This window comes from Leptidea sinapis, chromosome 47 (assembly GCF_905404315.1).
Source record: "Leptidea sinapis chromosome 47, ilLepSina1.1, whole genome shotgun sequence".
Lineage (NCBI taxonomy): Eukaryota > Metazoa > Arthropoda > Insecta > Lepidoptera > Pieridae > Leptidea > Leptidea sinapis.
This window is the reverse complement of record NC_066311.1, coordinates 1,931,022-1,946,033: the sequence shown is the minus strand read 5'-3', so window position 1 is coordinate 1,946,033 and position 15,012 is coordinate 1,931,022. Positions and strand designations below refer to the sequence as shown.

At 35.5% G+C, this 15,012-nt stretch overlaps 1 protein-coding gene across 1 annotated transcript in view; it reads left to right on the top strand.

The window, feature by feature from the left end:
* The window catches only part of LOC126978075 (protein mini spindles), a 57,978-nt gene that overhangs the window by 6,335 nt on the left and 36,631 nt on the right, over positions 1-15,012 (top strand). Inside the window, exons 9-16 of the mRNA XM_050826785.1 lie at positions 4,146-4,279; positions 5,353-5,479; positions 7,237-7,368; positions 7,829-8,036; positions 8,943-9,164; positions 9,730-9,967; positions 12,336-12,497; positions 12,889-13,108. Of these exons, the coding sequence (XP_050682742.1) occupies positions 4,146-4,279; positions 5,353-5,479; positions 7,237-7,368; positions 7,829-8,036; positions 8,943-9,164; positions 9,730-9,967; positions 12,336-12,497; positions 12,889-13,108 (1,443 nt within the window). The remainder of the gene's footprint in view (positions 1-4,145; positions 4,280-5,352; positions 5,480-7,236; positions 7,369-7,828; positions 8,037-8,942; positions 9,165-9,729; positions 9,968-12,335; positions 12,498-12,888; positions 13,109-15,012) is intronic.

Here is a 15,012-nt window from a genome sequence, read left to right as displayed (position 1 = left end):
GGCAAATTCACTTATGTGCCTATGAACATATATTACATTATCAAGAATATTTGAGAAGCAACAGTCAAGATGTTAATTTCTTTGAATTTTGCTCTCAATGATTCTCTAGGACCTAGGTTATAAATAGCGCGAATAGCCCTCTTCTGCAGCACAAATATTGTATTAATATCAGCAGCGTTGTCCCATAGCAATATACCATAGGACATAATACTATGGAAATAACTAAAGTATACTAGTCGCGCCGTATCTATGTCAGTTAATTGTCTAATTTTTTTAACCGCGTATGCTGCAGAACTAAGTCTGTTCGCCAATCCTTCAATATGGCCATTGTAATTTGTACAATTAATATTTTATTGATGTCTACATTTTCAACGCAAAAAGAATAAATAGTAATAGATATTTTTTTTTGTAAATTGTGGAAATTATTTAAACAACTAGTTATAAGTTGCATGTATGATTGTCCTAAAAAAAAAATTAATCTCATTTTGGCAATGTTTTTACTTTTGTAGTGTGGTCTCAAGCATTTTCCCATTATTTTTCAATTCAAGTATTACTTCAACAAATAGTAGACAGAATAATAATATACTATAGTAATCCAATAAGTACTATGACGTATCGACTGTTAATCATAAGTATACGAGGAGCGGCTTACGTGCAGATCCCGTGATATTAGAACCACGAGTTTACACGTGCTTTACCGCGATTAGACACGTGATAATTAGAGGTTTATAATTAGTGGATCCGAGGGCTTCATGAGGAATAGGTACAAATGGAAATATATTTTTATGCTTGCACACCAATTTGTCTACGTAAGAGCGGACACTATCCAATTCTTCGCGTAATGTCAGATTGCTGGCTGTTGTGACCAATTCTGCGTCAATTAGCTTCACAGAAACTGGGGTCAAATCAATAGAGCGCGAGAATACTTGCAGACAGACGGCCACATTCGGCCGAATGTTTTAGTCGAAGTTGCAGGAAGATATTTGTAGTATCTCTGGTTCAGTATTTCCAGGGATAATACAAGATGTGTTCCTTAAAAAAAAGCAGCGTTCCTGTGATTCTTCATGATGGCTGTTTGTGTTCGTTCTCTCTCGGCAATTTTTAAAGCGTACGACTTCATGTAGATTAAGATTTTAGCTTCGTTTGTCTCTTATAGGCAGGGGTACGCTGATTCCTGATATATTTCCCTATTATCTTGTCACTTATATCATTAATACGTCTAGATAAACTGTCATATAGTTTAAATGTGCTTAGCTGTGAAAATGTCGAAAAAATAGATATTTAGAGTAAACCCCTATTTTGACCCACTTGCCAACCTAAATCGACCGGCTTTAAATTGATGTTACATAAATATTTTATAGTACATGTTTGCCACATTTATGACGTGCAAATTTTACAAAAACATTTCTAAATCATTGGTTACAATAATATCATTCAAACATATAAATTCGACAGTTGTACTTAGACGAAAATGTTTTTAATTTGAGGCCATGATGTCATAACACAGTGCCATACAAATTGCGAGTGTAAGACGTAGCTTGTCATGCCCACCGTAGTAATAAACCTGGCCTGTTTTTATCGGTTGTCTAACAGCAAAAGACTATCTAGACGTATAAATTCTGCTGGAACATTCCGCCCAGGCAACACATTAGTCCATACTTAAAACAGGCCAATATACTTAATATGGAAGGTCGGAGGTGTCTGCATTTAGCAACGTTGCTTTTCGGTATCATACATACTAAAACACCTCTTTACTTGTATAATAAACTTGAATGGCTAGGGCAACGCAGTGTTAATAATATAAAAACCAGATCTGCGTCGCAGATATTAGTAGTGCCCCGGTATCATTCAACAGCGTTCAGGGGCCGTTTTCGTTACAGCGCTACTAAGTGCTGGAATAATTTACCGCCACCAATTAGACTATTAAAAAATGTTCAAAATTTTAGATCGAAATATAAAAAAAACTATTTTAGAATCATTATATAATAATTATCCTTGATATGCAATGTATCTTATTAATTAACACAATTCTGTATTTTTATTATGTATATTTAATGTTCACCAATATCTTAATATATATAAATCTCGTGTCACAATGTTTGTCCTCAATGGACTCCTAAACTAATGAACGGATTTAAATGGGGATTACTTCATGGAGTGCAGTTTGGTCCAACTTGAGAGATAGGATAGTTTTTATTTCGATTTGGGACCCAAAATTATTTTTATTTTCAATATTTGTTTTGTATGGACATATTTTCTATGAGAGAATTTAGTGACGCACGGTTTGACAGTTCCGCTGTGAAACAATTTCATTACAGTTAAAAACAGGGAGCGATGACGTTCTATACATTATATAGAACGTCATTGACAGGGAGCATATTTTACAAAATAATTCTTGGTGTTATGAAATATGATTGACAAATATGTACATAAAAAACAGTATTTTTTTTATACACAGAACAACGTCTGTCGGGTGAGCTAGTATAGTAATATATATCTCATTTATAGTAAGTACCTAATGCCACCTTTATTATATTATATACAGTTACGTACAGATTGTACTATGATTTAATATTTATTATTATTACAATTATTTATTTATTTTTATTTTATTACACTATAAATTAAGAAACACGAAAAAGAATATATAATATTTAGTTAATCCCTTTGATACCTACCTTCACAAATTAATAACAATGGGAAGACTAATGCAACTGTCTACTCCAAATGTCACGAGGGGCTGCTGAAAACCAGTGTTGTGTTGGTGTCTTCTGCACTGACCGACAATATACTGATTCAGCTCCTTTTAGCAGGGAATCACGCTCACACTGTTATTTTTATTACTTTATTTTTAATCTTTATAATAGCGTTACGGTATTTAATTTACTATTTTAAGATTTTAATTAATATTGTAAATTGTTGTGTTTTTGTGTGAGTGTTTTTTGTATGCTAATAAAGTGTTTCTATTTCTAAATTAGCTCAGGTCTCGCATTATCCTTTTCATGCAAAATCTCTTTTTGATGATACTCGTACCCTTATTGGTACATCATCTTTCCGTTCATGGAATATATATATATATATATATATATATTGTTGTTTTTTTCCACTATTTGGAACTGAATCGATTGAAATGATTTCAAGCAATCTATATAAGCCCAGTGCGTGAGATTTTGGATCGCTCAGATCAACAGATTTTGTTTGTTTGGCTTCATCTATAGTACAGTGGGTACAAATAACCTTAAATCAGAATGTCACATGTCCTAAACTTATCCAATTAACGCTAAGCTGGAATGTCTCATAGCAGACAGATGACAAGTCAGATGTCAGGCTTGAAATGCATTAGAATTATAATTTAATATTTTTTTTAGCTTTAGCGTGCTTCATTGTGGTTGAATAATTGGTAAAAAAAAAACAAATGTAAAATCTATATAAAAGTAACGGTACCTAACGCTTTTATTATAGTAGTATAAATTGTGAGTAAATTTTGACAAATCATAACGCTACGCATCAAAATTGCGAGATTATTAATACAATAATGATGAGATAAAACGTGATAGAAAGTTTATGACAGCCAGACCTCTGAGTAAGATTATGAAACCACATATAACTGATTTTGCTCGGAATGAAATTGATATCTAATAGCAAAAAAAAGGAACTCTTTTTCAATAGTAAAGTGTTGCACGCGATCATGTTCATCTATTTATTATATTAGCAAAAATTACAATTTTCGAAAGATATCTCTATTTTTTTAGTGAAACTTCATGGAGTAAAAATTTTACGGATGAAACTCAGTAATAATAATATAAGTGACACGAAAATGTGGGACGTTTTTGTCCAAGAAGAGGGAGAGAGCGATTGAGAGATAGTGAGAAAGGGCGAACGTAGGATGAAGCACATAGACAAGGAGCGAGAGTAGTAGGGAGGGAGAAAGGGAGATCAAGAAAAAATAGATGCTATTATTTGATGTTATCGTTACTAGTTAAATATTAAAAAAAATTGATGGCATTTATTAAATTGAAATACAGCCCCTTTTACTGTTTGCTATTATAGCATTCGGTTGGAGAAAAAGAAATTTATGTGGTATATTAATTACAAACAAAAATACATGAGTGCGTACTAAAATACAAAATATGCTTCCTTTGTAGACCCTGCCGTACGTGACGCCGCATCGGAGGCGCTCGGCACCGCAACTAAACTGGTCGGAGAGAAGAATATAGCGCCGCATATCGGGAAACTAGACAATCTTAAGGAGCAGAAAATAAAGGAGTTCGCTGATAAGGTGAGTATCAGCTGCCTTAGGCCTGGTTCACATACAAAGGTTGACGGCGAACGGAAAGCTGTCAAATGTATAGACGTAGAATATGCTAGCGTATAGATGACCTGACAGCCCGATAATCATAATAATATTGACACACTTACACAAGTTATCTTGCCCCAAACTAGGTAAAGCCTGTAACTGTGGTTGCCTTCCTATGTTTCTGTATCTCCTGTAGAGATAGATAGATCAATCCACACATACAAATAAATAGAGGCATTATGTGAGCATTTCATAAAATAAAATATATAATTACTTTAACTTTAAAGGAAATAATAATAATAAAAAAAAACACATCAAGCAGACCTCCCGGTAACAAAATCATCCAACCCCCACGAGTAGCACCCGTTTACGAGCATGACGCATGGACCAGCCATCGCCTCCCTCGACCATATTTTAGGGAAGGGAACGACCCGCCCCACGTCGCCGCCACAAGCAGAGGCATTTAAGCGAGCATGACGATACCTGCCACGAGAAATCTACCGATACCGATAGATAGCTAATGTCCTTTTCACACAAAGTTGCTGGGTCTCTAAGCCGGCTAACGTTGAAAATCTCAACTTGAGATCTATAGAGCGTACTTAAACGTTGCTGTGTGTAAGCAGAGCATAATATTTGTTTTCTTTTATAGTGATTTGACAGCAAGTTATACTGACCTTAAGCTATGACAGTCCAGTGGATAAGTCAAATGCGCGTTTTATCACACTCAACTAGGTTTTCCGTAAGTAAAGTCCCCACTGCGGTTTTCAAGAAACTTAATTCCTCGTACTATAAATCTGTGGAATGAGCTTCCTTGTGCGGTGTTACCGGGACGATACGACATGGGTACTTCCAATAAAAGCGCGTACACCTTCCTTAAAGACCGGCAGCGCTCCTGTCATTCGTCTGGTGTTGCAAGAGAATGTGGGCGGCGGTGATCACTTAACCACCAGGTGGCGACCAGTACGCTCGTTTTCCACCTATTCCATAAAAAAGTACGCTCAGCCTAAGAGGTTAGAGGTCAAGATCACTGACAAGACATCGTATTCTATGAACAGGCTGAAATAAAAGTGAAAATATCGGCACCGAAGAAAGAAGTGAAGCCGAAGGGCGCAGCCACTGGCAAGGGTGACTCGAAGCCCAGTGCCGGCTCTACAGCCCCCAAACCCGTCAAGCGACCACAAGGTATTTATGCAAACTACATTGAATTCGATAAATTGACTGGATGTAACTGCCTCAAAAATCATAAAAACCTGCATGCTCACAAATAACGTGGCATTCTATTGGTAACAGAATATTTAAAATCGATTTAGTAGATTCAGAGATAACCCACTACAACCTCACAAACATTAGCTCTATATAATATTAGTATATACAGTATGGAAACAGCTATAGTAAAATTAATAATTAAATTAAAATCTCTAAATTATAAAAAAGACATTTTCAAAGAAACTAAATATCAAAATTGAATTAGAAAAAAGAAAACAGTCTGTTTAGACTACGTACTTTGACCCCGAGGAGCGACAACGTAGCTCACGGCGGCGAATTGGCTGTTACTTCTCGTAAAACAAGCTCTTAACAATAACATTATTATTAGCGAAGAAATGAAAATCACAATTCCAGTTTATCGATACTTTATTTACAATTACTAACCAACAATCTAAACAAGGCATTTAAAACTAGTAGTTTTAAATACCTAGGTAGGTGTAGTATTTTTACAATAAAATTTCAAAATAGACTTAAACAGCTTATTATTTATCCAATCCAACTCCCTTTAAAGAAAGCTAATTATTAGAGATGAAACGGATAGCAGTTTGGCCGGATACCGGATATTTGGCCAGCCATGTGGCCGAATAGCCGAATATCCGGCGGAACTTAGCTTTTTTGTGTATCGCACACACAAACACAGACTTGCGTAGGCGGCGCGCGAACGATCGAGTAGACTCGGTTAGATTCGGTTGAGAGAAGCGAAACCGCTTGCTACCTCTCAATGCAGAGAAATTAGTATTTATCCACCATAGTTTGCCTTTAGTCCAGTATGAGTACTAATTAATATTTTTTTTTCTATTACATTCATTTACTATGGTGTGATTAAAAATTTACATCTAAAACTAATTATATTTCTTAAGTGATACTAAAACTAACTAAATTAAGCAAATAATTACTTAAAATATATTTTTATACAGATTTTTTTTAATTCGGCCTGATGCCTATCCGGCCGAATAGTAGGTAGTTATCCGGTATTCGGCCGGATAGTATTAAGGCCGCCGGATAGGCCGGATACCGGATAGTTATCGGATATCCGTTTCATCTCTACTAATTATCGATAGAAAATGTCCTTCCCCTACCTTTGAAAAAATTGCGCCGCAATCAAAGAGACACCGCCGGCACGTGTACCGCCTATATTGAAATATTAAAGTTCATTGAAGCATTGACCCTTTTTTGACGAAACCACTGCACGGATTTCGTTAATTTTTGGTATATCGTCAGCTAATATGCTAACAAGTATGTACGTACATTTATTTCATATAAGCTGTTTCCATACTGTATAAGGATATAGATTGCTGTATCATGTAGTAAAATTTTTATTGCCCAATGAGTTTCTTCATAGTGAGTCCATCTGTTCAATAGTGAAGCCACAGTAAATTTAGCATTAAAGCCTGACGGTTTAAAGTGATTGCATTAATTCTATTTAATAAATAAAATAAATAATTAAGCTTCACAAAAAGGGAAAACAGCTTAATGGCTAATATAAGTATATAAAGCGAATGACGTTGTTATGAAAAAAATTAAGAAAAGTGTATACTTTTACTATACGTTGAAATCCTTTAAAAGTGTTTTAGTTAAATGTGTATCACTCGCGTTAATCAAAGAAAATACAAAGTGAATACTGCTTGTTTATAATAAACATCTGTCCACTAACTTAATAATTTACTTTTCAGCAAAGAAAGTAGTAGGCAGTGCAAAGAAAGCGCCAAAAAGTGCCCAAGCCAGTCCACCTCGGGAACAGGAGCTGTCTTCGGAGGAAGTGGATGCTAGGGCAGAGGGGCTCTTCCCCGAGGATGTTGTGAAAGGTTGGTTACGAAATAAAATGGTGGTCAAATACAAATGGAATTTGCCCAAACAGGCTTGAACAACAAATGCCTCTAAGACAATTATTAAAAATAATAAAATTACTTTGTTTCACAAAAGCACTTATTCTAATTAATATACAAATAAATGCAATGAACTAAGTTAAGTATGTACATAAAAGTTTTAGCAGCTGAAGTCAAATTAGGTGGGGCAAACCCCTCAAATCACATTAAACAATTTACTTACCTGAGTGCTTGCATTTACATACCATTAAATATTATTTACACTTATATCAAGGGCTTTGTTGGGCTTTGTGATAATGGTCTGTGGTCTGATCCTCTCTTTGGTTGTATGAGTGAATGCAAGAGGGTGTGTCTGTTGTTGGGCGTAAGTGTGATTTGTGGCAGGCATTGCATATTTGCTTGAATCATGAAATAGCTTATACAATAAATTATTTTCCAGGACTAACGGATGGCAATTGGAAGACTCGTCTGCAATCTGTTCAGTCGTTCCACTCCACAATCCAGGGTTTGACTATGGAAGATACCTCAGCGCAGGTCCTTTACCGTGTCCTCAATAAGAAGCCAGGTCTGAAGGACACCAATGTGCAAGTGCTGAAGGCCAGGCTAGAAGCATGCAAGTACATCACTGAAAACTTCCCCATCTCAACGTAAGTTGTCGTTTGATTTATACAGGTGTATAAAATAAAAAAAGTAGTCTAGAATTTTTTTTAGAATAAAAATACAATGCAGTCTATTTCTTAATATTAAACTATCTAAATATCTTTATTAATAGTGCTGAAATAATAAAAAAACAAAAGGCAGAAATGTATTTTGGCACAACAGCTGACAGCATTAGAAACATTGTACAAGTTCCATTTACCCTTATTAGGTACTGTACATTGCATGCCGGGTTAAAAAGACTAAAATTTTTTTTTTTCTACAACTACACAATTTTCTTGCAAAAATGTCAATAGCTATAATTCAGTTATAGGTAGCTCTATGGAACCCTTCCGTATTTGGAGGTTGCGCTGGTGTGAATTTCTTGCGCCGCTAGAGCGCCATTTGTTTCCGAAGCGGTAGTATCTAGTATATTAGAAATGACATCAAATAGAATTTTCTAAAGGAATCAATTTTGAGAAAATAAATGCCTTTTTGTCTGGTTACACCCGGTATACTCTGTTGAATTACATGATTTATTTTTATTATGTCTCAGCTGATATAACTCTGATAACAAAAAATTTCTTTGATTTCTGTATTTTCACCAGTGAGCTTCCCCTTCGATCAGGATGCCGGCTAGATTATCGGTCCCAAAACGGCGCCTATTTCTGCCGTGAAGCAGTAATGTGTAAGCATTATTGTTTCGATCTGAAGGGTGCTGTAGGTAGTGAAATTACTGGGCAAATGAGACTAAACATGTTTATGAAGAATGTTTGGATTTTGTAGGAATCTTGAGCGGCGCTGTATTGTAATGAGTCATCTGAACGTCCTGCTCGTCTTGTCTCTTGCTTTCATAAATAATGTAAGTGTATTATGAATCAAGTTATTATAGCCAAACTTTATTTACTTTATAACAGTACGGCAGCGAGCTTCGTGCTTCAAGACGTGGTGACCAAGCTCGGTGAAGCGTCCTGTGCCGCCGTATCCGCTGATTGTCTCTCCAGCATCGCCGAGGGTTGTGGCCTGGAGTATGTGGTCAATGAGGGGTTGGCCTTCGCCATGGACGTACAGAAGAACCCCAAAGTGCAGTCCGAGATGTTCAACTGGACTGCTACAGCAATTCGCGAGTTTGGTTTCTCGTAAGTTACAATGTACCACTTATTCGGATGCTGTGTTAGCCGTAAATACTTTCAATAGTGACGTTTTATTATATCCAATATTGGGAACTGATGGTGACGGAAATACAGCTCAAGGACTGTTGTTGAATTATATTATTACGTCTAGATAGACTGTGAAAGCTGTGAAAACATGGAAAAAAAATCGAGGTTGACAGTTAACCTCTATTTTGAGCAATGCACGCACACTAACATAAATTGACATAAAAATCCCGAGTGTAAGACGTAGCTTGTCACGCATACTAAAGTAATAAACCTGGCCTATTTTCATTGGTTGTCTAGCAGCAAGAGGCTCTATCTGCACGTATAAATGATCTTAGATTATTGTGTTTTTTGTTGTTATTTGAACTAATTTTTACGATAACTTTCCTGCATTATATAATTACTAAATAAATTAGGCTTATAAATTTAACATAAATACGAAGGCACTTAACGAGAAGGTGTATTGTTCAAGTAATTGTACGCATCATAACTTGTTTGTTTACTTACATCCCTTTGACAGTTATTACATTAAATACAATAATTTCAGTATGAGCGTGAAGTCTATAGTAGCGCACAGTAAGAAGGCTCTGGCAGCCACCAACCCAAACGTCCGCGGCTCCACCGTCACGTTCCTGGGGGTGCTGTCTCTGTACGTGGGGCCTTCGCTCATCAGCCACTTCGACGGGGAGAAGGCGGCCACCAAACAACTCATCAGCTCCGAGATAGACAAGCACGCGAACAGTTCCCCGCCCACCCCCAGCAGACAGATGGGGCGTGTCACTAAGGTACGACTTGGAATAAAGTACGATTGGAGGATGCGTCTGGTCGCCATCTTAGTGACGTCATAGATTAAAACCGAAAATCAAAAGTACTGCCACTGACGACAATATGCTGACGTTAATATGGCAATATCTCGCCCCCTAACGCGCTAGGGCCATCAGTTAAAATAATAAAAAAAAATTGTGGTGTGTGGTATCTCAATTTCTATTAAAATAAACACTTATTATGGGCACGGACTAGTAAAAAAAGAAGGACTCCGCACCGTGATAGTAGCAAGTGAAGCACCTTTATGCTAGTGTGTGTTTGGTTACGGGGTATACCAGATACACAATTTTTTCTTCCTTAAATAATCTTATATCCACAAAAACTTTTATAGTATTGTTTTTACACTTTTTCACAACACACGACGGCATTTTTAAAATATTTTATTGCGACGCTATCTGATCTGTCACAGACGATGGCAAATCTCATAATGGCGACCATGGCTTGTATTAGTGTAAGTGTATGCGTTAGGCTATGTATTTACACGTTTACCGGCTTGTTTTGATGTCTCACTGTTATGTATGGTGACACGGAGTACTTATTTTACTCGTCCGTGATTATGGGGTTCATGAAAAATGAATCGTGAATCGTCTTTGAATTTATGCGCTCGAAGCTCAAAATAGACCCCTGTTCTAACTAGCTCATCATCTTCTACTAAATCATAATACATCTCTATATAACTTCTTCAGGAATACTATTATGAATATTACTACTATAATATAAGCATTACGCCTTATAAAGAGTCAACACTCAGAGATACGACATTAGGAACACAGATCTTCCATATATCATCAGTAGCCAGTACCTATTGTTAAATTTAGATTGATAGATTCGCATTTTATTTTAGAATTGTGTCATGCGTGTTATGCCCAAGAAACAAGGAACAATAATTATTGTAAGTGACGCAATATTTTATTTATAGAGGTGATATAATTTTGTTGAATCATAGAATTGTTACTTTAGGTTTACTTCGTTTCAGTAAGTAGACTATTCTCAGTAGATCCAATTAGAAAAGAGTAGTTTTATAGTTATTTATGCAACTGTTGTGTAATAAGGGGTATTAAAACACGAATGTGGGTTTATCAAACGAGGCGAAGCCGAGTGTGATAAAAGTATCACATGAGTTGCATACAAGACTTTATCTACACCCAGAATATGAATCCTCTAAAAGATTCTGAAACAGTTAGCTTCCTGCTAAAATTAAAACAGCCAGTCCTAGTAGTAACCTAATAATATCATCCATTACTACAAATAAACTAAGTACTTATTAATGAAAGAATTATTTATTTTAGTAGTAATTTACATTTTGTATAGTGCAATTATTAAAATTCACTTGAATATTATGTTCTTTTGCAGCGTTTAAAATGAATCGCTCAATTTTTGTAAACAAAACAATAAAAATATCGAAGAAAAATGGCGGGGATTCGAATAAACTACTCTATTTACGGCGCGCGACGTTCTGGTAGTGTGGAACGCGCGTAAAAAAAATGTTCTTTTTTTGAAATTCATAGAGATACATCGAGCAATAAGAATGTGGCTGTCTGTTAAAACTCTTAGAGCATAAAGGGATTGAAAAAAAAATAGGAGTGTTGTTATGAAATTCAGTACAACATTACAACACTCGTCTGGATGATGTAATGGTTATTAGAACATTGGGTGTTTTAATGTTGGCAATAAGCTCAGCTTTCAGATTCTTTAATAGAGGATTTAAAGCATGTGTGTAGATAAACACATTTACAAAATGATTTTTTCAGTATGTAATGTAAAACATCTAAAATGTGTCCTTACGTATTAATTATTTAATTTCGTTCTAACAGTTGTCCACGTATAGTGAATGAAAAATAAAGATGTATTTATAGGTCACTAATGTGAGTGAAAGAGAGATCATTAGAAGTGATTCGCCTTGTCGCTCAGGATTCTTGATTAGAGCTAAAATTCTGAGTGGCATTGCAATCTCAAAGTATTAGTCCATAAATTTTACTAGCAAAGGGTGTACTTAAAACCCAAACATTAATTACAAAGAAGTAGCAGATAGCTGTATGAATTTTGTGGCATTTAAACTTCATGTGATTCTATAATCAATTTTGAATTTAGAATATTTGTTGTATTTGGACAAATATGTTAATTATGGTTTCGTTGCAAAAAATGTCACACAATTATTTTACATAAGAAAACAGTACTTCTTATTTTTTCTAGCTGGCATATTTATTTTAAGATACGAAATGAATAATATATCTTCGATTTGGCTATGCATTTCTGAGTGTAATAGGCGAGCAGTCACAATGAAGTGCTCCTGTTTTCTGAAATCCTAATAACTGGACATTGTTTTAGTCGGCGAGCAAAGCGTCCGTCGTGGACGAGATATCGGAGGGTGGTGAAGACCTCCCCGACGAGGAACCAGAGAGAGAGCAGGAGAGAGAGAAGCAGAGGACGGACCTGGCGCCGCTCATCACCGACACGCTCGTCGGTGAACTCAACGATAAGAACTGGAAGGTAGTTTTCTCAAATTTTCATTATACACCCTTACATTTATCTTAATTTAGTTTCTATTGAAAAATATATCCTATAGATACAGAAATTTTATGATGTTTAAATGTATAGTCTATTTTTGCACACTTGTCTTAAATAGTAAACAAATATGGCGTTTAGAGATTCGTTAAGAGAGAGAGGAGAAGGACAGAGTCGGTATTATTATTACAGTCACAATATTTTTTCTTGCTTTTTTAATAAAACTATCCTTGTATCATCATTACGATTTCTTAGTATATTTAAATTTTAATAATATCTATAGATATTGTGATTTAGTTAATTATGATATATGTATGTACTTAATGGAGGTGTGTGTACCTGTTGATTTTTTCAAACTTTAATGTTATTCGATCAGGTGCGAAACGAAGCGTTAGACAAACTAAAGGCGATCATCACAAACTCGTCGCCAATCAAGTCGAGCCTGGGCGAGTTGCCGCAGTCGTTGGTAGCGCGCCTCATCGACTCCAACACCAAGCTGGCTCAGAGCGCGCTTCAAATATGCGAGATGCTCGCCGCTGCAATGGGGCCCAAGTGTAAACATCACGTGCGGACCTTCTTCCCGGCATTCTTCCAAGGTAATATTTGATTGCATAGTAACTTTTTTAACTTTAACACTAGAAAATCCAGTGCATAAAATTGGGTTGACTGTATTGTTATTCATATGCCACACTGTTCATGGGATAAATGTTTGTCTAGGTCACAACTATTGACTACTGGACTCAGTGCTAGTACGTCCGGGATCCTCTTTCCTCCAGCAATAATTAAATTAAGTTAAGTTTTTACAGTGACTCTACAATAAAGCGGTAAGATGCTGCATCGCAAAAGAGACGATAAGCAAAAAATATGTATATAGCAACACACGAACTGCGTCGCAGTTTGTTAACGTAGCGTTATTACACCGCAGTAGGTCCAGTAGCACTTTATTAAGTAATATATTTTTCTACTTTAATTTTATCTGTCATTTATACAGCCACGATCACTAAGATAAGTACATATTTTATTGAGTCTTTGAAAAAGTCTCTATGGCCTTAAAAAGCATTGTTTGCAGACTTGAGAAGAATGGGCGCAACAAACTCAGTGGGCTTGTTTTTTTTATCGAAAAAATATATTTACAAAGTAATATTGTACAATTAACCTTATTACTTAATAGCCTGATGGCGGTCGTTCCATTTCCAATCTGTGAAAGAAAGTCATTTATGTTATAGTAACCTTTTACCACTCAATTTTTAACAATTCTTTTGAATAACGTAATACTTTTGTTTTGAACATTTTCTGTGATCTTGTTGTAAAAGCATTTATCTACACCCATGCTTTAAATCCTCTATTAAAGATTCTGAAACAGTTAGCTTATTGCCAACATTAAAACACCTAATGTTCTAATAACCATTACATCATCCAAACGAGTGTTGTAATGTTGTACTGAATTTCATAACAACACTTATATTTTTTTTTTTCAATTCCTTCATGCTCAAAGAGTTTTAACAGACAGCCACATTCTTATTGCTCGATGCGTGGTATCTGTATGAATTTCAAAAAAAGAACATTTTCGTTTACGCGCGTTCCACACTACCAGAACGTCGCCCGCCGTAAAAAAAGTAGGTTATTCGAATGCCCGTCATTTTTCTTCGATATTTTTATTGTTTTGTTTACAAAAAGAGAGCGATTAAATTTAACCGCTGCAAAAGAACATAATATTCAAGTGAATTTAAAGTAGTGCACTATACAAAATGTAAATTACTACTAAAACAAATAATTGTTTCATTAATACTTAGTTTATTTGTATATAATTAGTAATGGATGATATTAGGTTACTACTAGGACTGGCTGTTTAAATGTTAGCAGTCAGCTAACAATTTCAGAATCTTTTAGAGGATTCATATTCTGGGTGTAGATAAAGTCTTGTATGCAACTGTTGATAATAAGGTATTAAAACACTCATGTGATACTATTATCACACTCGGCTTCGCCTCGTTTGATAAACCCACATTCGTGTTTTAATACCCCTTATTACACAACAGTTACATAAATAACTAATACATCGCCACACAAAAGACTTACTAACCTGACTTTTTCATCAACATTTTAATGTCAACTTTAGAAAAAAAAAATGTGAGTCGTCACGGGACGCCTGGCAGATGTGAAACATCGACATTATTTTGTAAAAGTAATATGCAGAAAAGAACATATTGTGATAGGAACTAAATATGTCATAATGATAAAATAAAATATTACGATTTTTTTCCAGATAACGATGACTATTTATTGAATAAACATTTATTTTCATTGAATACAAAAATTTACGAATTTATTTCAAATCGTTACTACTTACTTAAACGAATTACGTTTAATCAGTGACTTCGGTAATAGTTATATTCGATGTTGCCTCTGAGGACGGTATTACTGTGACAAGGCGACGCGTCGCCACGGCATGCGTCGCCACGCCAGAAATCAGTTTTACGTGCGGCTATAGATGTTTCAC